Source organism: Natator depressus, chromosome 14 (assembly GCF_965152275.1).
Source record: "Natator depressus isolate rNatDep1 chromosome 14, rNatDep2.hap1, whole genome shotgun sequence".
NCBI lineage: Eukaryota > Metazoa > Chordata > Testudines > Cheloniidae > Natator > Natator depressus.
Window position 1 is genome coordinate 42,863,610 of NC_134247.1, and position 25,169 is coordinate 42,888,778.

Here is a 25,169-nt window from a genome sequence, read left to right on the forward strand (position 1 = left end):
TTTTCAGTACTTAAACACAGCTCCTTAAACATCCGCCGTACATACCTCTCGCAATGATTACAGGGCTTGGGATCACAGAAGCTTCACATGGCGGAGTTTATGGACAAATACCATGACAGCAGGGTGTTAGGTGTAGTGAGTTTCTCAGGCCTGTCAGAAGTGGCTGTTACAGAACAGTAAAATATTTGCCAGCTGGGACCAGCTCTGTGTCAGCATGACAGGATGGATCCAAAAATAGTGGGGGCTAGGGGCCAGTAAGGGCGAGGAAGAGAAAGAAGGTGATGAAAGAATGAAACGCAGCTGGGTTCTGGGGAGGGGCCTGGCCGCTGTGGAACAAGGGAATGAAGGAGAAACCAATAGACACTGGGAATCCTGTGTGCCACTGGCCTCTTATGGGAGGCAGAACAGAACTTTCCATGTTGGACACTGGCGTTCACAGCTACTTGGAAACACGGGAACTCCAGCAGGACAGCATCCCCTACTGGTAGAATGTAGCATTGCGGTCTGAACGGACTGCGAGGGGACAGCGCCCCCTGCTGAGCCCCGGCCCTGCTCCCTGCAGCACAGCGCCCCCTAGGGCCACACCAGGGTCAGCACTGCCTGCGAGGGGACAGCGCCCCCTGCTGAGCCCCCGCCCTGCTCCCTGCAGCACAGCGCCCCCTAGGGCCACACCAGGGTCAGCACTGCCTGCGAGGGGACAGCGCCCCCTGCTGAGCCCCCGCCCTGCTCCCTGCAGCACAGCGCCCCCTAGGGCCACACCAGGGTCAGCGCTGCCTGCGAGGGGACAGCACCCCCTACTGAGCCCCCGCCTTCCAGCACCTAGGCTTCAGCTGCAGGTTTCCCATCCTGCTTTCAGCCAGACCAAACCCTGCTCAGGCTGAGTTTATCCCCACTGCTGTTAACCCCCCTCGCTGTGTATCCCACAGGACAACACCGAAGAAGTCTGGGGCTCAGGAAGCAGCTCATGAGGAACTGAGCAATTACAATTCCCCTGCTGGGGGGACCCGACCTCCTGGCATTTGAGAGCTTCCACTTCCTGTTAGCGCCTGCGGCAGCTGCTGATTTATTAATCCCACGACTGATAAACCCCTCGGGCATCGCCGGACTAAACCGATCCCTGCAGCCTCCCAGTGCATTAAAGCATATTCAGTCTACAGACACTGCCCTGGTGTGCGAGATTGGTTAGCTGCTCCTAAGCAGTGGGGAAGGAGAGCGAGAGAGCGTGTGTGTTGGGGGCTGGGAGGTCTGTGTCGAGATAACAGGGGGCACAGATTGCACGGGGAGGTGAATGATGCTCTGGGGTTTCGACAGACAGTTGATGAAGCCCAGAGATCACACTCCCAACCCAGAGCCAGAAATAGAACCCAGGAGTCCTGGCTCCCAGCCTGTCCTGCTCTAACCACTAGACCCCCACTCCCCTCCCAGAGCTAGGGATAGAACCCAGGAGTCCTGGGTCTCATCCCTCTGCTCTAACCCCTAGACCCCACTCCTGTCTATGCTGGTGCTCAGTGGACAGTGGGGAAGAGCTGGAGTCTCAAAAAATCAGTGTTTTATTGATGACAAGTTGCAGGCCATTATACAAGACAAGCCACAGGGACAGTTCCTGCCTGGCCAGTCGTCACCCCGCACATGCCAGGGAGGTGGTGGAGGCTTCTTTGTATCCCAATATACAGAGACAGGGGCCAGAAGGGGAAAGGCCCCATGTCCCACTCCCCACTGCCCCGGGGGCCTGGATTCTATATTTGCCATTGCTCCCAGGAGATGCATTTCCAAGCAGGGTTTGATGCGCCGAACCTGGCTCTCCAGCGCAGACGTCAGCTCACGCATGCACGAGTTACACGCAGCGTGGTTGAAACCTTTGAAGCCCTAACCCTCTCCCCGATCCTTCCCCCCAAGCTGCTGGAGCAGGGAGTCGATCCTTCACCCCAACTGCCGCTGGGGCAGCCGCTCTGCCGTGTACTGACTGGGGCAGAAAACATATTCCCCAAGGTCTTTCCAATGAGGCCTGCCCCCCACCGCTCCCCCCCCAGCATCAATGAACCCCCGACGCTTCCCACACCCCCACTAAGTCATGGGAGGTGAACTTGGCCTTCCCAGCTCCTATGCAATTCCGTGACTCCTAAACCATTACGTTACCTTCCCGTGTGCTCAATGGCTGCTGTGCCCCACCCCAGAGGCGGCTACATCTCGGTGCCGAGGGAGCAATGTCCGAGCAGTACTGCTGGGTGGATGTGAGTCATTGCCCCACCCCAGAGGTGGCTGCATTTCAGCCGGCGGAGCCTTTCTGCTGTGCCTCGAAGCCTTCGGCCCCTGCCCTGGACTCCCTCCGGCTGGCCCATGCCCCCCTTCTCCCTGCATGAGCTGAGCTCAGCAAGGTCATTGCTCTCCGGATCAATAAACCACAGGGGCCATAAGTCTCTGGGTTGGAGCCGTCCAGTCGGATCCATCATCCCCCATTCGCTGAACCGTGAGCCGCAGTGAGAGCCACGAAGCGGCGACTGCACTGGGGGGACGGACAGGTGAGTCTGTGCTGCTGCTGGTCCCCCTAGCTCCAAGACGGGGAGAGAGGGTCAAGGGAGGGAATGGTGCGGCATCGGGGGCTGGATCTGGGATCTGCCCTGCGAATTACCCATCCAATACACGATTTCTCAGACCCCACACCAAGAGCTGGGGATAGAACCCAGGAGTCCTGTCTCCCAGGACCCCCCTCCCCGCTCTAACCACTAGACCCCACTTCCCTCCCAGAGCCAGGGATAGAACCCACAAGTCCTGACTCCCAGTCCTCCTCGCCCCCCGCTCTAACCACTAGACCCCACTTCCCTCCCAGAGCCAGGGATAGAACCCAGGAGTCCTGACTCCCAGCCCCCACTGCTCCGAGACCCCACTCCCCTCTTTGCTCGTGCTCAATGGACAGCAAGGAAAAGCCGTATTCTCCAGGAGGCCCATGAAAATCAGTGGTTTCTTGATGACAGTTGCAGGTCCTTATACAATACAAGCCGCAGGGACAGGTTCCTTCCCCGGCCAGATGGCAGTGCACATGACAGTCACCCCACACACACCGGTGGATGAGTCTTCTTTCTACCCCAATATACAGAGACAGGGGCAGGGGGATCTGGGCCGGGATCGGAGCCAGCATCCCCTGGAGGGGAAAGGCCCCATGTCCCATTCCCTGCCCCCGAACCCAGCCAGTCCCCGACCTTGGGTCTGGATTCTATATTTCCCGTTGCTCCCAGGAGATGCATTTCCAAGGAGGGTTTGATGCTCCGAACCTGCCTCTCCAGTTCTGACTCCCAGCCCCCATTGTCTAACCCACTCGGCCCCACTCCCCTGCCAGAGTTCGGGCTAGAACCCAGGATGCCCGACCCCCCAACCCACTAGATCCTGTGCCCATCCACACAGACGCTGCAGCTTCCTCCCCAAGTCTGGACCACCTGTTCGTCACTGTCCCCCCATTCCCTCTGCCCTGTCTTGTTCTTCTGCTCTCTGCTGCCTTGGTCCGTGTCTCGGGTCTCACAGCTCAGGGGTACAATTTGTGTAGCCGCTGTGTGAGATGACCATGAGCCGGACTCCTGGGTTCTATCACCACCTCTGACAAGGGAGTGGGGTCTCATGGATTAGAGCAGTGGGGGCTGGGAGTCAGGACTCCTGGGTTCTATCCCCAGCTCTGGGAGGGGAGTGGAGTCTAGGGGGTTAGAGATGGGCAAGATGGGGTCTACCGGTAGGGGAGTGTGATGGTTGCCCTCCTGTCCAGACGTGTTCTCCCAGGGCAGGAAGGGCGCTCTCACCTAGTGCAGTGAGGTGAAGGACATACCATAGTGAGCTCAGCAAAAGACTCAGTGTGTTAGGGTGACTGACCGGCAGGGCTGTATTTGCTCAAGGGGCTCAAGGACAGCAAAGGAAACTTCCTGGCCCCATCTATTGGTGGAGGGCTTGGATCAGATGAGGACTGGCAATGGCTGAAGGGGAAAGGCCCTATGGCTCTTCCCCTGTAACTCCCTCTGGTGGGGTGTTTCCCTTCCAGCTGCCGCAATGCTGGGACTCCTCCCCTGCCTGCTCCTTCTCTCCCTGCCGGGCCCCAGCTCTGGCTCCGATGACGACGGCACCGTGGTGCTCACCACCAGCGGCCCCATCCGGGGCAAGCGCCTCCCGGCCGGCTCCAGCTCAGTAACAGCCTTCCTGGGCATCCCCTACGCCGAGCCCCCCGTGGGGGCCTTGCGCTTCCAGAAACCACTTCCCCACCAGCCCTGGAGCCACGTCCAGGAAGCCACCGACTTCGGCAATGCCTGCCACCAGCCTCTGTTTACTGGTATCCCTGAGGCTGAGGTCTGGTCACCCAAAACACCGCTGTCTGAGGACTGTCTCTTCCTCAACGTCTGGGTGCCCCATCCCCAGCCCAACGGGACAGCCCCTGTCCTCGTCTGGATCCACGGTGGGGGGTACATTTCTGGCTCTGCCTCTCTCAGCGTCTATGATGGGCGCTTCTTAGCCGCTACCGAGAACGTGATCGTGGCCTCCATGAACTACCGGCTGGGGGCGCTGGGCTTCCTGTCCCTGCCCCCAGCCGCCCCAGGGAATGCCGGCCTGTGGGACCAGCGCTTGGCACTGCGCTGGCTGCGGGACAACGCGGCCGCCTTCGGTGGGGACCCAGCCCACGTGATGCTCTTCGGCGTGAGCGCCGGTGGTTCCTCAGTCGGCTTCCACCTCCTCTCCGCGGGGAGCCGGCTCCTCTTCACCCGCGCTGTGCTACAGAGCGGAGCCGCCACCGCACCGTGGGCTTGGATTTCACTTAAGGGGGCCAGGGAGAGAGGCCGGAGGCTGGGCCAGCTGCTGGGCTGCACCGATGGTGACGACACCGCCCTGGTGGGCTGTCTGCTGGGGAAGGAACCCGGGGAGTTCTCCAAACACGATAACTCCATCTTGCGCAGCAAGGAGATGCTGATGATGGTCTTTGTGCCAACACCAGATGGGGATTTCCTCCCTGATACACCATCAAGGCTGCTGAGGGCTGGGCAGAGCCAGCCTATGCCCATCCTGACCGGGTTCACCTCCAATGAAGGCGGCTACTTGTTAAAATTCAGTCCTCTTGACTTCAGCCTGGAGAACATCAGCCACATCGGCTGGGAGGAGCTGCTGCAGGTGATGAGGCTGACAGTGCCAGGGGCCCCAGAAGAGGCCATCCAGATCGTGGCACGGCGGTACCTCCAGGAGAGGCAGGATGAGGCACGATACTTATGGGCCATGGATCAATCCATCGGTGACCACCTCTTTGTGTGCCCGGTAGCTGAGGTGGCTGAGCAAGAGGCGGAGGCCGGCAGTCCTGTGTACATCTACTACTTCACCCACCGCAGTCCCGGCTTGTCTTTACCGGAGTGGATGGGGGTGCCACACAGCTCCGAGGTGCCCTACCTCTTCGGGACCCTGACGGCCATGTGGGGCGCCAACTACACTCTCACGGAGGCCGAGACCGGGCTGAGCCGCAGGGTGATGCGGTACTGGGCAGAGTTTGCCAGGAGCGGGTAAGGGAATCCCCCAGAATCCTCTCATGCCCCCTGAATCCTAACAGCCCAAAAAGCAGCCCCAGTGATCAAACCAGAACAGCGAGTGTCCCCCTTGAGCCAGTTGTCCACAACGTGGTCTTCCACCCCCGGCTAGAGGAAGAACTAAATTTTTATGAGGGAGACAAAATTTTAAACATGATGATTCATAGTTAGTAACAGCCCCTTTCCTTTTTCACTTAGGAATTTTGAAAACACAACAACACAATTGCATTCCCCCAGGAAAATTAGCAGTTTAGAAAACAGCTTCTCTTCCCTTGCCTAACCCCAACAATGGCAAAGCTACAAACCTCAACCACCCAAAAACCACCACCACCACAAATGTTTTTGTTCTTGGCTCCTGACTACCCAAAGTGGGTCCACTGACTCCCAGATTAGGGCTAGCCACTTTCCCCATTATCGAACCACCACGAGTTCTCATACTTGCCACCCCATTCGCATCTCTCCAGTCACCTGGCCAAGGTGACACAGATTGTGATCATCAAATACAGGGAACCTCCCAACTTTGCAGCTTTGGGCATTGCATGGCACTCCTTGGACATCTATGCAAATTATACCTGGAGCCCCTCCCTCTTCTCCATTTACTCAAAGTGGGAGCCAGGAAGCTGCATATGCAAATCAGCTCAGCAGCAGGTAGAAAGGCGGCCTCCATTACCCCACTTCACCTCCAGAGGGAGCCAAAGAGCTGCTGTTACCACAGGCCCGCCCAGCCGTCTTCGCTACGGGCAATCTGACTGCTACTTGCCTAGGAGGCAGGCAGAAGGAGGCCATCTTAACTGTGGGCAGCCTCTGGCTTCTCTCACTCTAGGAACAATAGGAGGTGATTGCCATCTTTTCTATAGTCAGCCCGCCCTGCAAGTGCTGTAGGCGAATGGCAGCCATCATAACTCAGGACAGCCAGTGGCTTCAATCCCATTGAGAACATTAGAAGGAAGTGGCCATCTTTAGTTAGGGAAGCACATGGCTTTCTCCTGTTTGGAAGGACAAGAGACAGTGGACATCTTAACTGAGGGCAAACTGTGGCTTCAGCCTCCTTCCCAGCCCAGGTCTGTGCCCCCATGTTTCCCCACCACTGCAGTGTCCTTCCCTCTGCCTCTATGTTGCTCTGCTCCCCACACTGCCTACCCTATGTCTGAGAGCACAAAAGGAAAGCCATCTTCACTGAGGGCAGCATGTGGCTTCAGTCTCATAGAGAACAATGGCACCATGAGTATTAGTCCATTTGAGAAGAACAGGAGGCTGCAGCCATCTTCACTGAGGGTGGCCATTTTGGAAAGGGGCCAGACTTTGCGGGTTGACTCCCAATGACTCCTGCATCTGGGATGTCAGACTCCAGCTGGAGCACATTCCCATCCCCGCCCAGGTCCAGTATTAACTTCCACGGGACATGTTGAATTTCCCCCCAGGAACCCCACAGGGTCAGAGGGCAGCGAGGAGCAGTGGCCCCTCTACAACTCCAGGGAGCAGAACTTCATCCGCATCAGCACAGAGCCGCTCCAGGTCCAGGGAACATCGCCCACCCAGCACTGCAGCTTCTTAGCATCGGTGCTCAAAGAGAAGCCAAGCCCCACAGGTGAGCATCAGTAGAGTAGGAGGATTGCAGCGTTACAGGGGAAAGGCCTCATGTCACATTCCCCATCCCCCTGAAGCAGCCAGTACCCCCATCCTGGGGCCAGATTGGAGCTGGCACACCTTATAGGGAAAATTCCCTGTGTGCCATTCCCTGCCCTCCCAAGCCAGCCAGTCCCCTAGATCTGAGGATGGATTACAGCTGATGTCCCCTAGAGGGGAAAAGCCTTGTGTCCCATTTGCTGCTTTTTATGTGAACATGGGATGATCCTCTGGCCTCCTAGAGGGTCAGACACCTGTGGGGAGTTCTCTCATCCCCTGAAGTCACCAGAACCCACGTGCTGTGGGGCAGCCCCAAACTCAAGCACAGTTTGTGGTTGTTTGGGCCTTTTCAGTGGGAGAATGACATCTGCATTTCCTCCCCCAGCTGAGACCCACAGAACTGCTGAACCCTCAAGGAAGAGGGAACACGAGGAAGAGAAGGAAAACTGAGCCCCATGAGGAAGCCAGGACCTGCAGCATCAAATCCCAGATGCCTACCACCAGCTGAGCAAAGGGAGTAATTCGCTCAGCTGGAAGTCAGGAGACGGCTGCTATAGTAATTCATCTGGCCACTAGATGGAGATAAGAAAAGGAGGACTTGTGGCACCTTAGAGACTAACAAATTTATTTGAGCATGAGCTTTCGTGAGCTACAGCTCACTTCATCGGTTGCATCCGATGCTCAAATAAATTTATTAGTCTCTAAGGTGCCACAAGTCCTTTTCTTTCTCCAGGCATGTTTCCTTGCAGTATGTCATTCTGCCATTAGATGTCGCTGTGTTCAGCATATAGCTCCAGCCAATGTGGTGTCCCTGATAAACAAGAGAGACAACTCTGGACTGAGAGCTGTGTAGAGGCCTGTTTGGGTCAGTACCTGCTTTCTTTAATAAATGCCTTCTGTTATTATTATTTATTATGTGCATCACCAAGTGAGACAGAAGAACCCAGGAGTCCTGATTGCTAGCCCCCTCCAGCCCAGTAGGCCCCACTCCTCTCCCGAAGCCATGGATAGAACCCAGGAGTCCTGACTTCCAGCCCCCCGCCACACACACACACTCCAATCATTGTACATTGTGGAGTGACACCACTTTTCCCCTCCTGATGTTCTGTCAGTTTGGCTGGGTTACCCCAGACGTCTCTGTGGCCGAGCAGAGATCTGGTGGGTTGCTGACCCGAGACGTGCCAGGAAAGTGGCTTATGCATGACTGAGAGGACCCAGGGCTGTGATTCATCCTCTTTCAGTGGCACTGCGGGGGTTGTTCACTCTGGGTTGACTCAAGCTCCTGGTGGAAAAGCTGCCTGTATTGAGCACGTAACCCCTGGCATGGCAGGCAGAGACCGGCGATCCCCATCCATACCTCTGAGTCCTCCAAGGAGAGCTCCCCCTCCTCCAGGGATACTAATTGACAGGGCGGTTTCCAGGGCAGCTGCATGCATGCATTTGAGTCAACTCATTAGACGGAAACCGACACCACACCAAGGGGCTGATTTCAGCATCTTCAACACTCATTTGTCCACCCCAGAGGAAAGGGGGCTGGGAGCTGGGTCTTATCGTTGGCTCTCAAAGGGGAGTGGAGGAGCTGGGAGTCAGGACTCCTGGGTTCTTTTCCCAGCTCTGGAAGGGGAGTGGGATCTAAGGGGTTAGAGCCAGGGGGGAGGGGCTGGGAGTCAGGACTGCTGGGATCTATCCCAGCTCTGGGAGGGGAGTGGGGTCTAGTGGTAAGAGCAGGGGGTGTCCGGAAGCCAGGACTTCTGGGTTCCATTCCAGGTCTGAGAGGGGTGTGGGGTCCAGTGGATTAGTGCAGGGGGGGCTGGGAGCCAGGACTCCTGGGTTTCTATCCCCAGCTCTGAGAGAGGAGTGGGGTCTAGTGGTAAGAGCAGGGGGCTGGCAGTCAGACCCTAGGCATGCTGGGCTTCTCTGAGCCAGGACAGGTGCTGGGTGCAGGGAGTACAGAGGGCTTAGATGGGAAAGACACACACTCCTGACTGATCACAGGGGGGCTGGGAACTGGCATTATCCTTCTGTGTTGACGTGGCCAGCCATACAGGGAGCATCACCCGGCGGGGGGGCTGGCTGGAGGGACAGAGCAAAGCCATTTCATAGTAGCTGCCTACACAAAGAACAATCACTGCTGGGCACGGATCAGTCTCCACAGCTAGATTCAATGGGGGACTGGAAACCCGGACTCCTGGGTTCTCTCCCTGGCTCTGGAAGGGGAGTGAGTCTAGCAGATAGAACCAGGGATGGAACTGGTGTATTCAGGGTCTTTATTTTATATTTTATCTCCAGGCATCAGGGTCAGCACTCACTGCGAAAGGGAGAGTGCCCCCTACTGAGCCCCCACCCCAATCCCTGCAGCACGGCGCCCCCTAGCACCACAGAGGGGTTGCCACTGAGTCAATAGCAGGTAAATATGAGGGAGGCAGTGTCCTAATTCCCTCATGAACAGATCAAGCCGAACCCATTAACTGTGAGAACAAAGTGTTTGTCCTTATTTATGCCAGTTCAACAGGATCCATTCCACCTCCGCACAGGGTATTTATAGCTTCGTAGATTCATATATTCCAAGGCCAGAAAGAGCCATTGAGATCATCCAGTCTGACCCCCTGTGTGACACAGGGCAGAAAACTGCCCCCCACAATAATTCCTACAGCAGATCTCAGATGGTGAGGTTACATATCGGAAATATATTTCTTGGCTGATGCCATTTTGTTTACAAATGAGGATAAAAGTCTTGCCAAAAACCAATGGTAGGCCTAGGACAAGAACCCAGAATCCTCGTTTCCCCTGCTCTAACCACTATGTCCCACTCCACACCCAAAGCCAGGGATGGAACCCAGGAGTCCTGGCTCCCAGCTGTAACCACTAGACTCCACTCCCCTCCCAGAGCTGAGGATAGAACCCAGGAGTCCCGACTCCCAGCTCCCCCGCCTCTAACCACTAGACTCCCCTCCCCTCCCCTCCCAGAACTGGGGATGGAACCCAGGAGTCCTGACTCCCAGCTCCCCCACCTCTAACCACTAGAGTCCACTTCCCTCCCAAAGCTGGGGTCGGAACCCAAGAGTCCTGGCTCCCAACCTCCCCCACCCCAGCTTACTAGACCCCACTCCACTCTCACTGTCAGGGAGAAAATCCAGGAGTCCTGACTCCCAGCCTCCTGCTGAATGTATCCCTGGTGGGGGTAGGGTGGGTGTTGCTTCTGGGCAGCGGCTCTTCTCTGTGTGGGAGTCCACCTGGTAATCTCCTTGGACATCAGCCACAGTCCAGTGCGTCCCGTCTCATTGTCCTCCACCCCCACCCCAGTGAGTGATCTGGGGGGGGTTGGCCCTCAGGGGATATTGGGAGGATAAAGCCAGCCCTGAGCCCACCTGCGATCAGCCAGGAGTCTGCATCTCCACCAGCTGAGAACTCTCCACTCCCCTGACCCAGCACTTGCCTTGATCCAGAGGAGCCCAGCATGGCCCGGACTCTGCTCCTCGCAGCCTCTGCCCTGCTCTGCCTCATGCTAGGGGGTAAGCACAATCTCGGGCTGTGGGGGGTGCGGGGGGGGGGGTGGGAATTCCACTACCGTGTGAAATATACAGACCCTGAGCTGCTTCTGCTGTGGGGGACCCCTCTCTCCTCCTATGGCTGGAGATAGAACCCAGGAATCCTGACACCCAGCCCCCCTGCTCTAACCCACTAGACCTCATCTCCCCTCTAGAGCTGGGGATAGAACCCAGGAGTCCTGGCTCCCAGCTCCCCCTGATGTAACTACTAGATCCCACTCCCCTCCCAGAGCCAAGCCCCAGAGGTTGCAGTAGGGGAGGCCAGTGGTGGGCCCTGCTGGGGAGCACTCCTCTGGGGGGACGTCTGGGTGACGGTTGGGCGGCCACAGTCTGATGGGTGCTCATCTCTCGTGTCCCTCCGCAGCTGACGCCCTGCGCTGCCGGCTCTGCAGCTCCTTGCAGCCAGGGATGCCCTGCATGCCCCGGAAAATGAGCTGCAACTCCCACCCTCCCAAGGAAGCCTGCCTCTCCGTCACCATCTCCTACGGTAAGGACCCAGGCATTCGGCTGCCCTTGTCTCCTTTCTCCAATAGTGGCTCTGCTGGCACCCATCCAGAGGCAAGAGCCTCCCCCCGCTCACTTCTGTCTAAAACTCTTACTCCCCCCACCCCGCTTCACACCCCTCACCTTATCCCCCACCCACATCTGAGCGGAGGTGGTTAGCTCCACCCACAGTGTTGGCCACACCCACTCAAAACCAATAAGCCACACCCCTTTCCTCCTTGGGCTATTATTGGCCTCTCACCTTCCACTGCTGGCCCATCAGTGTCTGAGCTGGCCCTGCCCCCTCTGTTCGCCGCACCCACCAAGAGGTCATAGGCCTGCCACCCCCATCCTTCCAAGACATGGCTGGCATTATCTGGACCACAGCCCATGGCATAACTTTAAACTGCATCCCATCCCCCCACCCTCCCTGGCCCCTCCTTATAGGACCCCCGTGGCTCCACCTCCTTTGCCCCCAGCCAATCAGCACCTCCACTTTTCCATGCCCCCTAGGTGGCACTGTGATCTTTCTCTCCCCCTCCAATAACCTCCCTTCCTCCTGCACACACTAGGACACCTTGATCCCACACCTTGATCCCACCTTGATCTGCACGTGATGGGATCCAACCCCTGAACCCCACATGCTGCTAAGCCTCCTACTCCTGATCATTGTTTCCCACTCCGGCTCTCTCAGGCACACTCCCAGGTGCACCCCATCTCCTACACCCATGCTGGCAATGGGGACCCTGCAGGTCGTCTGCCGAGGCCCCGAAACCAGTGTCTCTGCCCTACCCAGCCTCTCAGTTACTCAAGACACATTCTCTCCAAGTCCACCTCAATGGCAGAGCTATGGTTTCTCTAACACACACACACACACCACACACACACACACACACACACACTTATTTTCATCTAGGCTGACTCCTGTATAACTAAGCTTGGCAGACTTCAATTTTTATTTTTTTATAATTTTGACACCTAATATCAATGTTTATTTTTAAGCATTTTTATATCTATTTAAATTTTCACAGTTGTGCAAAATTTGGGGGTTTCAATATTTTTTTTCCAATTTTTTTGTTTTAAATTTTCACAATTGCAGGTAATCGGGGTGGGGGGGGCAGCGTCAGACAATAAGAGGGGGGTTGGACAATAATTATTTCCTGACAGTAGATGTTGAGATTTGAAAAACTAAAGCTTTTATAACCCATAAAACACAAATTATCAACATCACATATCAAAATGTATAATGGAAATAGCCTTAAAGCAAACTCTGATAAGCAGCATTGGAAATGTATTTTGTCGGTTTATGTGTGTGTGGTGAAATGGACATTTACTGATAAAAATAGAGTCTTTCCAAACCTACACATAACACAGCCTGTGTTGTTCACCCCATGCTCTGAACCTCCGATGGCTAAAAGCTGGGACTGGATGACCGGAGATGGATCACTTGATAATCGTCCTGTTCCGGTCATTGCCTCTGAAGAATCTGCTGCCAGACACTATAGGAAGACAGAAGCCTGGGCTAGATGGACCATTGGGCTGACCCAATATTGCCGTTCTTATGTTCTTATGGTCATACACTGGGTGACCCTTAACCTCTGACTGCCAGGAGCTCGGAGTGGATGACAGGGGCTGGATCACTCGATAATTGCCCTGTTCTGTTCATTCCCTCTGAAGCCCCGGCATTGGCCACTGTCGGAAGACAGGATGCTGGGCTGGGTGGACCACTGGTCTGACTCAGTGCTCAGGGTTTAGTTGATCGCCATATTTGGGGTCGGGAAGGAATTTTCCTCCAGGGCAGATTGGAAGAGGCCCTGGAGGTTTTTCGCCTTCCTCTGTAGCATGGGGCACGGGACACTTGCTGGAGGATTCTCTGCACCTTGAAGTCTTTAAACCATGATTTGAGGACTTCAATAGCTCAGACATAGGTGAGAGGTTTTTCGCAGGAGTGGGTGGGTGAGATTCTGTGGCCTGCATTGTGCAGGAGGTCGGACTAGATGATCATAATCGTCCCTTCTGACCTTAATATCTATGAATCTATGAGTGTGGCCGTTCTTATGTGATCACTCAGTGCTTACGCAAGCGCTCTGCTTTCTTCAGGGCCCAGCTCCAACTGGCTGCACAATGCCAAGAGCTTCACAGGCAGTGTCCCGTCGGGCCTGTCTGGGAAGCTCAGCCCTCAGAGGCACGGTCCCCCACCCGACCGCGGCCATTCTGTGTCACCCCCCCCGCCCCCCAAACCCACTGCGGGTGGGGCTGTGTTCCTTTCATCCCACCGGGGGAAGCTAAAGCGACTCAACTCGCTGGTGTAGACGAGTGGGAGCCGCTGGCTCACCCCTGCTCTCTCTGCCTCCCCCCTTGCAGGCGGCCAGGTGGAGCAGCAGATGCTGGGCTGCATCCAGGCGGATAACAAGAAGTGCGGCCTGACGTGGGACGACCCGCAGACCGGGCGCCATGCCGAGTACAAGTGCTGCTCCGACAGGGACCACTGCAACGAATAGCGGCCCCAGCTCCGGCCTGCGGCGCCCCCCGGGTGGGGGCGAGGGGTGACGGTGCAAACTGGGCACTCGCGCCCCCCAGCTGGCGCTTCCAGCTCCCCAGCAGAGTCAATTACAAGCCGAGTCCAGAGCCCTGGTGTCCGTGCTGTTCATTTCAATCGGGGGCGTCGTGAGCTCTGAAAAACACCCCACAGCCACGTGGGAGGGGACACAAGGTGGTGGGAGGGAGCTCAGCTTGGTATGCTCCACATGGGGGGAGGGGGATATTTGGTACATTCCGCAAAGGGGGTGTGCATTTGGTACATTCGACAAAGGGGCGGGCATGAAATTGGTACATTCCACAAAGGGACGTTTGATATGTTCCACAAAGGGGGGAAGGTGTGAATTTGGTACCGCCTACAAAGAGGGGGCTATGAAATTTGGGATGCTCCACAAACGGGGAGGGGAAGCTATGAATTTGGTACATGCCACAAAGGAGCGGCTATGAAATTGGTATGTTTCACAAAGGGGGAATGAATTTGGTACATTCCACACAGGGGGAATGAATTTGGTACGCTCCATATAGAAGGCGACGAGAGAAGGCGCGGCTGTTTCTGGTCGGGGCAGACCCATTTCCTGTTTGCGACTGTCAACTTATGGAAGCCGCTGGCTGGCGTCACTTCCGGTGAGGGCGCCGAGCCCCGGGAAAGGTCGGCGCAGGGACTTCCGCTCTGTGGCCGGAAACCCGACACCCCTCCTGCCCCACCACCGCACAGTTTCTGCTGGGGGGCGGGCGGCCTTAGCCTCCGTGTCGTCACTTCCGCCCTGGGCCCAGACCGGGGCAGCCCTGGGCTCCTGTGTCCCCACCGGGAGGAGGAGGCGGGCGGAGGTGAGTGCGGGGGGGTTTCTGTGTGACCCACCGTAATTACCCCTCCCCCCCCCCCAGCCGCGGGGGGAGAGACACCCCCCTGTCAAGGGGGACCGGACCCGCCCCGCCCCCACACACAGACAGCCCGTCCCCTCCCCGTGTTCCAGGAGAGAGAGATCCCCTCCCCCGATCCCAGGAGAGACCCCTCCCACTGCCTCACATTCACGGGAGATACACCCCCCCCCCCGCCAACAATCAGGGCAGAGACTCTCTTATTGCCTCCCCCAGCCCCCCACCCATCTCCCCCCCGCAGAGCAGCAGGCGTCATCCAGCAGTATTCACTGCTTCCAAAGAAATGGTACCACCCCCCCCATCCCTAGCTTACCAGTTCCACCTCAGCTCTTTCACTCAGCCCCAGAGATCAGCTGCAATAATTCACCCCCCCACCTCCCTGCCCTTCCCACACGCGCGCACACACTAATTGCAATGCAGAGATGCAGCATCCCCTAGGGCGGTGGCTCTCAACATTGCCAGGCGAGTGTGCCACTTTCAGGAGTCTGATTTCTCGTGCGTGCCGCCAAGTTTCACCTCACTTAAAAAAGACCTGCTCACAAAATCAGACATGAAAATACAAAAGTGTCACAGCCACTAGTACTGAAAAGTTATTGATTTTCTCATTTTTACCAGATAATTATAAAATAAATCCATCGGACTATCAATATTGTACTTACATTTCAGTGTATAGTCTATAGAGCAGTATAAACAAGTCATGGTCTGTATGAAATTTTAGTTTGTACTGGCTTTGCTAGTGCTTTTTATGTAGCCTATTGCAAAACAAGGCAAACATCTAGATGAGTTGATGGAAGATCTCTGCGTACCCCTGATCGAGAACCACTGCCCTAGGTATTCCTGTTTCTTCTTCCCAGTATAGTGAGTCCACCTTGCTAGTTCTTCCCCAGCAACTGCAGAGGACCCCCAGTCTCCACCACAAGTGCCCTTCACTCAATTAAACAGAAATCACTTTAAAAAAAAAAAATCTGTTCTGGTAACACCCACTTAACTCAAATGCCCAGTCAACAGGTGGGAGGGAAGTTCTGTGTTAAATATTTGTCGCTTGGTGTAAACCTTTCTGCCATTAATAGTCTTTTGTGAGGAAAAAAATGGGGTAAATAAGATCAGGATTTCTAAATAAAATTATTTTATTTTACCCCACTAACTACCTTTGCAGGCTGCCTTCCTCATAAAGAAGCAGTTTTAAGAATGAGCAGAAACCCAGTTAATTTTGTCCTTCCCTAGTGGCTTCAAAATCTGTGCTATGGAGGTAGAAAAGCATATCATGAATTACACCTTGGATAGGAAGCATAGTCCAATGGGTAGAGCATTGGACTGGGAATCAGAACTCCAGTCTCCTGCTCCTGGCTCTGCCACTGACTTTAGACAAGTCACAGAGTAACAGCCATGTTACTCTGTATTCGCAAAAAGAAAAGGAGTACTTGTGGCACCTTAGAGACTAACAAATTTATTTGAGCATAAGCTTTCGTGAGCTACAGCTCGCTTCATCGGATGCATTCAGTAGAACATACGGTGGGGAGATTTATATACATAGAGAACATGAAACAATGGGTGTTACCATGCACACTGTAACGAGAGTGATCACTTAAGGTGAGATATTACCAGCGGTGGGGGGAGGACCTTTTGTAGTGATAATCAAGGTGGGCCATTTCCAGCAGTTGACAAGAACATCTGAGGAACGGTGGGGGGTAGAATAAACATGGGGAAATAGATTTACTTTGTGTAATGACCCACCAACTCCCAGTCTCTATTCAAGCCTAAGTTAATTGTATCCAGTTTGCAAATTAATTCCAATTCAGCAGTCTCTCGTTGGAGTCCGTTTTTGAAGTTTTTTTGTTGAAGAATTGCAACTTTTAGGTCTGTAATCGAGTGACCAAAGATACTGAAGTGTTCTACGGCTGGTTTTTGAATGTTATAATTCTTGACGTCTGATTTGTGTCCATTTATTCTTTTACGTAGAGACTGTCCAGTTTGACCAATGTCCATGGCAGAGGGGCATTGCTGGCGCATGATGGCCTATATCATATTGGTAGATGTGCTGGTGAACGAGCCTCTGATAGCGTGGCTCATGGGATTAGGCCCTATGATGGTGTCCCCTGAATAGATATGTGGACACAGTCGGCAACGGGCTTTGTTGCAAGGATAGGTTCCTTGGTTAGTGGTTCTGTTGTGTGGTTGCTGGTGAGTATTTGCTTCAGGTTGGGGGGCTGTCTGTAAGCAAGGACTGGTCTGTCTCCCAAGATCTGTGAGAGTGATGGGTCGTCCTTCAGGATAGGTTGTAGATCCTTGATGATGCGTTGGAGACGTTTTAGTTGGGGGCTGAAGGTGATGGCTAGTGGCGTTCTGTTATTTTCTTTTTTGGGCCTGTCCTGTAGTAGGTGACTTCTGGGTACTCTTCTGGCTCTGTCAATCTGTTTCTTCACTTCAGCAGGTGGGTATTGTAGTTGTAAGAATGCTTGATAGAGATCTTGTAGGTGTTTGTCTCTGTCTGAGGGGTTGGAGCAAATGCAGTTGTATCGTAGAGCTTGGCTGTAGACAATGGATCATGTGGTGTGGTGTGGATGAAAGCTGGAGGCATGTAGGTAGGAATAGCGGTCAGTAGGTTTCTGGTATAGGGTGGTGTTTATGTGACCATCGCTTATTAGCACTGTAATGTCCAGGAAGTGGATCTCTTGTGTGGACTGGTCCAGGCTGAGGTTGATGGTGGGATGGAAATTGTTGAAATCATGGTGGAATTCCTCAAGGGCTTCTTTTCCATGGGTCCAGATGATGAAGATGTCATCAATGTAGCGCAAGTAGAATAGGGGCATTAGGGGACGAGAGCTGAGGAAGCGTTGTTCTAAGTCAGCCATAAAAATGTTGGCATACTGTGGGGCCACGCGGGTACAAATCAGCGGCACTGCTATGCGAAGGTATCATTGTCCCCAAATGTGAAATAGTTATGGGTGAGGACAAAGTCACAAAGTTCAGCCACTAGGTTTGCCGTGACATTATTGGGGATACTGTTCCTGATGGCTTTTAGTCCATCTTTGAATGGAATGTTGGTGTAGAGGGCTTCTACATCCACAGTGGCCAGGATGCTGTTTTCAGGAAGATCACTGGTGGATTGTAGTTTCCTCAGGAAGGCAGTGGTGTCACGAAGATAGCTGGGAGTGCTGGTAGCATAGGGCCTGAGGAGAGAGTCTACATAGCCAGACAATCCTGCTGTCAGGGTGCCAATGCCTGAGATGATGGGGCATCCAGGATTTCCTGGTTTATGGATCTTGGGTAGCAGATAAAATACCCCAGGTCGGGGTTCCAGGGGTGTGTCTGTGCGGATTTGTTCTTGTGCTTTTTCAGGGAGTTTCTTGAGCAAATGGTGTAGTTTCTTTTGGTAACCCTCAGTGGGATTAGAGGGTAATGCATTCTTACAACTACAATACCCACCTGTTGAAATGAAGAAACGGATTGACAGAGCCAGAAGAGTACCCAGAAGTCACCTACTACAGGACAGGCCCAAAAAAGAAAATAACAGAACGCCACTAGCTATCACCTTCAAACCCCAACTAAAACCTCTCCAACGCATCATCAAGGATCTACAACCTATCCTGAAGGACGACCCATCACTCTCACAGATCTTGGGAGACAGACCAGTCCTTGCTTACAGACAGCCCCCCAACCTGAAGCAAATACTCACCAGCAACCACACAACAAAAACACTAATCAAGGAACCTATCCTTGCAACAAAGCCCGTTGCCGACTGTGTCCACATATCTATTCAGGGGACACCACCATAGGGCCTAATCACATGAGCCATGCTATCAGAGGCTCGTTCACCAGCACATCTACCAATATGATATAGGCCATCATGCGCCAGCAATGCCCCTCTGCCATGGACATTGGTCAAACTGGACAGTCTCTACGTAAAAGAATAAATGGACACAAATCAGACATCAAGAATTATAACATTCAAAAACCAGCCGTAGAACACTTCAGTATCTTTGGTCACTCGATTACAGACCTAAAAGTTGCAATTCTTCAACAAAAAAACTTCAAAAACGGACTCCAACGAGAGACTGCTGAATTGGAATTAATTTGCAAACTGGATACAATTAACTTAGGCTTAAATAGAGACTGGGAGTGGATGGGTCATTACACAAAGTAAATCTATTTCCCCATGTTTATTCTACCCCCCACCGTTCCTCAGATGTTCTTGTCAACTGCTGGAAATGGCCCACCTTGATTATCACTACAAAAGGTCCTCCCCCCACCGCTGGTAATATCTCACCTTAAGTGATCACTCTCGTTACAGTGTGCATGGTAACACCCATTGTTTCATGTTCTCTATGTATATAAATCTCCCCACCGTATGTTCCACTGAATGCATCCGATGAAGCGAGCTGTAGCTCACGAAAGCTTATGCTCAAATAAATTTGTTAGTCTCTAAGGTGCCACAAGTACTCCTTTTCTTTTTGTGAAGTAGGACCGTTAAGTTTTGGAACAGGCATCCAAAGGAGGTTGTGGAGTCCCCATGACTGGAAGTTTCTAAGGCCAGGTTGGATAAACCCCTGTCAGGGATGGCCTAGGTTTACTTGGTCCCGCCTCAGCACAGGGGGCTGGACTTGATGACTTTTTGAGGTCCCTTCCAGCCCTACACTTATACGAGTCTCACTAACCTTATTATTTCCCTGTGAGATAGCCTATTAAGAATAAAGGCGGCTTGTACAGACAAACACAACACAAGAGGGCCCTACCCCAGGCTGCTCACAATTTCCCACTTACATTAAGGCCTTAAGAGGAAGTTTGTTATTTATTATGCTAACACCTAGAGATCAGGGACCCCGGTACAAAGAGACCATAAGAGCCAGTCCCTGACCTGAAGAGTTTACAGTCTAACTAGACAGGACGGGAGGTGGAAATGAAGGCACAGCCAGAGAATCAGACTAACACGGCTGCTACTCAGAAACCTGTCCTAATTCAGTTTTCTAGTATCTAACCTAAATCTCCCTTGAAGCAGACTAAACCCATTACTTCTTGTCCTTTCTTCAGTGAACATGGTGAACAATTGATCACATTCATCTTTATAACAGCCCTTAACATTTGAAAACTATTAGCAGGCCCCGCTTCCGTTTTCTCTTCTGAAGACTAAACAGGCTGAGCTTTTTTTAACCTTTCCTCATAGGCCAGGTTTTCTGAGCCCTCCTCTGAACTCTCTTCCAACTTGTCCACCTTTTTTCCAAAGCGTGCCCAGAATTATACACAATACTCCAGCTGAGGCCTCACCAGTGCTGAGTCGAGCAGGACAGTCACCTTCCTTGTCTTACATATGACACTCATGTTAATGCAACCCAAGAAGCAATCTCTTGGGCTCTGGGCATTTGGGGATAGCTGTTCCAGGATTCCCACGGTGCACTAGTCAATGTATGGACAAAGAGGTTGATTTCTCTTCAGTGCCTTTGGGTGGTAATTGAAATCTAGTTCTTGTTGTCAGTAGTTGGCTGCGTGTGTGTTCTCTCTGTGCTGTACTGGCTCTGGCCAGGTAGATGGCAGAGCAGACCTCGATTGAACTGCCCAAAAAGACCACAAGCTCTGGTGCTCGGCCAGCTTTATTGCCGACAAAGCACGGTACTAGCCCCCCATAGACTCTACAGGAATACTATTATATGTATGCCCATGACAAAGGACCAGCTCAGTCAGTGATGGGACTTACCACTGCCACCTAGCCTGGACAAAGGGTTACGGCGAGGTACCTCAACATTTATAGACTGAAACAAACAATCGGGGATAAGCAACTTGCGTGTCACTTTACATGTTTCATGACATGTTTGCTGTCTCCCCTTGTACCTTTATCGTGATGCTTCAGACAAAACATCCCTATTAACCACCCGTCTTTGTGCTTTACTCCTGATGTTCTAGATCAAACACCCCCCAGTCATCGCTTCTGTCAAACCATCTTGTGCCACGCTGGGGTGTCCCTGTGCTGGCCTGCTGGAAAGTGTTTACATATTCAGTGTGTTTTAGCAGTGCCAGCTGTACTTGTGCCAAGTTTATGTACCGGACAGTGAACTTGCTGGCAAGCATCTGCTTTTTGACAGGGCCTGACTTTTGCTCATAGCATAACTTTTGCTGACTTTGGTTCAGGCCTCAAGTCTTTCACCAGGCCCATGCTTCAGGCTGTGTCTTTCTACTATATTCCCCTTCCTTATGGCTTTTTCCAGGGAGGATGTTTACCCATCATCCCCGGAAAAACCATAATGCATGAACTTTGGATGACCCAGAGGGCTAAACACTGTTACCTGGCCACCTTACATTACCATTCACACATTCATTCCCTGTCTGTCCTTTGGCCTGAACATTCACTCAATTAGATTTTCATTTGCAGTGTTCTTAGTCCCATATAGTGGGCCTGGGAATGTTAGGTCTGGGACTTTGGTTAAGGGATATAGTTTTAGAGTTGTTCTGAAATACTGCAGGAGATATTATTACAATGTGTCCCACAGTGCTATGTGTATGAGGAATAAACCAAAAATTTGGAGTAGTGACATCACAAATGAGGTCTTCATATATACATTTTCTCTGTAATCGGTTACTATACAGTTTTGCCCATCCATGTTATGGTTTCCCTTACCCAGTGGTGACATCCAGCAGTAATTTTCACTGAGCAGGAAACAGGAGCGGCTCACTTATCTGTACCATTCATTTGGCCTGAATTATTGTGACCACGCACTGGAGTTGTGATGTCAACAACGTTCCTGGCGTAACAAGCCACCGTGCGATGCTCTTTAGGTTTGCCTTGCTGCATGGTACACCAGTAGCTGACGTAGATACAGTTGTTTCTTTTAAACGCTGTCTACCAGGTAAATTGATTACTGTCCATTAAGTAGGTATCAAGTATTGCTGTGTCAGGGATTTAATATTGGAAATATTGGAACAAGATTGTATTAAATAGCACATGCCTCAGTTAGGATGCACTGTCATTGACCCCAAATTATGACTGGTGCTAACAGGGAATTTGTCCATATGACCTGACATTGTCAGTTCACCACTGTTTTTGTTATACACTGAGCGCAAAGCTAGTTAGCTGTGAATCACTAATAAGGTTAGGCAATTTTCTCTGGCTTTTTTTAAATGTTCTCTAATGAGTTGGTTATGGAAATTACTATGTAAGTCTCATAAGCAATATAAATAATTTCTTTACCAATTTGGGGGTTTTTTTTCTTGCCTTCATATTGTTTGCTGCCATTAGTTTGTTAATTTTTACTTGTGTTTGCTTAAACAGTTTAGCGATGCCATGCACATTGTAAGTGGTGCACTGTTTCTTCAGTAGCTAGGCCCTTAAGATCATGAATTACAGGTTCAGAAACAGTTTCCACTGCCTGGTGGTCAAAATAGTTAATGTTTTGTTATATAAATTTTCATATTGTCCCTGTTCCAAATTGGCCCCCAGAGTCAAACAATCTTGAAATGCAACCCATAATTCCCTCTAGATTTTGGAGTCACCTATTTTAAGAGATCCCAGACTGCTGAATAGTCTCTTACCCAGCCCTTAAGTCTTGTGCGTATTCCTGATAAGATGCTAGTATATCAATTAACAAAGTATATGGCAATAACACAGTTGCTTTTACACAATAAAACCACAGGCATATGAATTCACTTTCCTCAGTAAGATACAGTTTAAATGGCAGTTAGACCTGGTCCAACTAGTGGATTCTAGCTGATTGCCTACTTAATTGTCCATAATATGGTAGGCTGAGGTGTACTTGACCAGTCTGTTGTTTATAAAGCACTTCATTTTTCTTTCTTGCTGCCAGGGGGTTTCTTCACTGTGCACTGATATCTTCTGGAATCTTTGGTCTGTGGGATGCACCCTTAAACAGCTTAAGTTGGTTAACATAGTAAAGGTTTGGCTTGTTTGCTTGTACATTTCTCTTGTTTTCAATAACCCAAATTCAGTACACAGATTAACTTAGTTTGTTTACACTGTAATAGGAACCAAGTCTTTTATAACACAAGGGATGCTTTTGTTATGATTTTCCCAGTTCTTTAGCACAAATAGACCTATTTTAGATACGTTTGCTTTTGTTGCATAGACATTCCTTTTTAGTAAATGTATGCATTACCAATTTTTTCATAATATAATGCTCAACTGCTAAAATGGGTGCTCGCAGTCTTCTGTGAGAAGGTATATGGCTCTATCAAGGTTCCTTCCCCACTCTGAACTCTAGGGTACAGATGTGGGGACCTGCATGAAAACCCCCTAAGCTTATTTATACCAGCTTAAGTTAAAACTTCCCCAAGGTACAAACTATTTTACCTTTTGCCCTTGGACTTTATTGCTGCCACCACCAAGCATCTAACAGATATATATAACTGGGAAAGAGCCCGCTTGGAAACGTCTTTCCCCCAAAAAATCCTCCTCAAACCCTACACCCCCTTTCCTGGGGAAGGCTTGATAAAAATCCTCACCAATTTGCATAAGTGAACACAGATCCAAACCCTTGGATCTTAAGAACAATGAAAAAGCAATCAGGTTCTTAAAAGAAGAATTTTAATTGAAGAAAAAAAGTAAAAGAATCACCTCTGTAAAATCAGGATGGTAAATACCTTACAGGGTAATCAGATTCAAAACATAGAGAATCTCTCTAGGCAAAACCTTAAGTTACAAAAAGACACAAAAACAGGAATATACATTCTATTCAGCACAGCTTATTTTATCAGCCATTTCAACAAAACAGAATTTAACGCATATCTAGCTAGATTACTTACTAAGTTCTAAGACTCCATTCCTGTTCTGTTCCCGGCAAAAGCATCACACACACAGAGAGAGCTTTTGTTTCTCCCCCCATTCCAGCTTTGAAAGTATCTTGTCTCCTCATTGGTCATTTTGGTCAGGTGCCAGCGAGGTTATCCTAGCTTCTTAACCCTTTACAGGTGAAAGGGTTTTTCCTCTGGCCAGGAGGGATTTTAAAGGTTTTTACCCTTCCCTTTATATTTATGACAGGCTCTCCCCGGCTGAGCACTATTTTAGGAAAAGTTAGTAACAGAATTTTACCAAGCTTTTTAGAGTTAATTTGCTTGTGATCCCAATTCCACCTTTGTTAACTGTTTGAAAGCACAAACTTTACTAACCACTACTTCCCTTTAGCATAATATAAAAGAAGAGTATAAAAACTAAACCAAAATGAATTTCAAATGCAGGTCTATGGAGGGTATAAAACTTTCATGATGCTTGGTTGTATTTGGGAGACAAAGGTGGAAACCTGGTGAAATTGTTTGGTTAGCTTTAACATTTTGCAGCATAACCGGGCATGGTATATATTATTATATTTTTTGACATTTTTTCTATGGCATTCTTATAACTATATTTCAATATTTAATAACGGTGAAAACAAGTTTATAAAAACCCAAATAAGAAATTGACATTGTGTTAATACCTTTACATTAATGTTGAGGTTTCCCCTTGCTTTTTTTCCTGTGATTAATAAAAGATCATTCTTTTTGTTTGCAATTGCATTATTTGTTGGGCAAAAATATATGTACATATATTTATAACTGAGGCCTTTTTGAGCTTTGCAAAAAAAATTGATATTATGATGGTTGTCCCACCATGATATTAAAATAGAGTGGTACCACTCATAATAAAAAAAAAAGGATTACATTGACTTTTTTTGCAACAAAATTAAAACCACACACACAACATCCAGCATAGGACAGCATACGTGACATACAGGACAACCTTACAATTAAAGGTGAATGGTGCCGGAATTGTTTTCATAACTAGACAAGATAAGGTGTTAAGAGCTTAGTTATTAAAGCCATGCATTTTAGAAAACAAACAGGTAAGCAGAAGTTAAACATCTAAATAAGCCAGTTATATTTTTTAAACTTTAATAAGAATGGATAAAAATGTATATTAAGTTATTTGCCCACTTTGTTATATTAATTTAGTAAGTTAGGCATTTTTCATTACTTTATATTTTATTTTTAAAACTCTGCTGTATGGAAATAAGGAAAACCCATGTTTCAAATATTAGTCAGTGGTTAGGATTAGAAGCAGAGTCTGCATTTCTGGTGCTTGGCAGCCCTGTCTTTAAGAAAGTTAGGTAAGTAATTCCAGCTGTTGCATTCCTGAAGGGTTAAAATAATTAATTCGCTGGACTTGTTTAGAATACAGTTTTTTGTTTTCTCGGTTTTGTTTTGAGTTGCTTCCTCTCTTTCTGTAATAACTACAACTTTTAAAACAAAGAGAGGGCAGAAGTGAAGAGAGGTCAGGGGTGGGGAGAAGTAACCTAGGAAGGGAGGCGCCCAAATAAATTTGTTAGTCTCTAAGGTGCCACAAGGACTCATCTTTATTTTTGCTGCTACAGACTAACACGGCTACCACTCTGAAACTAGGAAGCGAGGGAGACCTGAGCCAAGAGAGATCAATTAACTCTGTACGGTCATTTTAAAGTACAGGCAGGAGCAGCAAGTTTAGCAGACAGAGGATATAAAGGAAAACTAAGGGGTATGTACAAATATTTGAGAGAGAAGATTACATCACTAGCTGTGAGCGAGGAGTGGGGCTCAGTGGGTT

The 25,169-nt window shown here is 50.7% G+C and overlaps 2 protein-coding genes across 3 annotated transcripts in view; both read left to right on the forward strand.

Annotated features, from left to right (window-relative positions):
* The first annotated feature begins 4,014 nt into the window (after window positions 1-4,014).
* On the forward strand, window positions 4,015-7,628 carry LOC141998500 (acetylcholinesterase-like). The gene is made up of 3 exons (XM_074971365.1): window positions 4,015-5,516; window positions 6,962-7,128; window positions 7,552-7,628. The coding sequence occupies exons 1-3, from the start codon at window positions 4,030-4,032 to the stop codon at window positions 7,614-7,616; spliced, it is 1,719 nt and encodes a 572-aa protein (XP_074827466.1). The 5' UTR covers window positions 4,015-4,029; the 3' UTR covers window positions 7,617-7,628.
* Window positions 7,629-14,454: 6,826 nt separating this feature from the next.
* The window catches only part of TRIM39 (tripartite motif containing 39), a 29,767-nt gene continuing 19,052 nt past the window's right edge, over window positions 14,455-25,169 (forward strand). The window contains exon 1 of one of the 2 annotated variants that reach the window (XM_074971283.1): window positions 14,455-14,563. The gene's annotated coding sequence lies outside the window, so the exon portion shown is untranslated. The remainder of the gene's footprint in view (window positions 14,564-25,169) is intronic. The other variant, XM_074971285.1, reaches the window with a different exon arrangement.

Excerpts from the sequence above, each read along its gene's own strand:
- LOC141998500 (XM_074971365.1), top strand. The coding sequence starts at position 4,030 with ATGCTGGGACTCCTCCCCTGCCTGCTCCTTCTCTCCCTGCCGGGCCCC. Across the intron at positions 5,517-6,961 it reads GCAGAGTTTGCCAGGAGCGG|GAACCCCACAGGGTCAGAGG; the intron begins GTAAGGGAATCC and ends ATTTCCCCCCAG. Across the intron at positions 7,129-7,551 it reads AGAGAAGCCAAGCCCCACAG|CTGAGACCCACAGAACTGCT; the intron begins GTGAGCATCAGT and ends TTCCTCCCCCAG.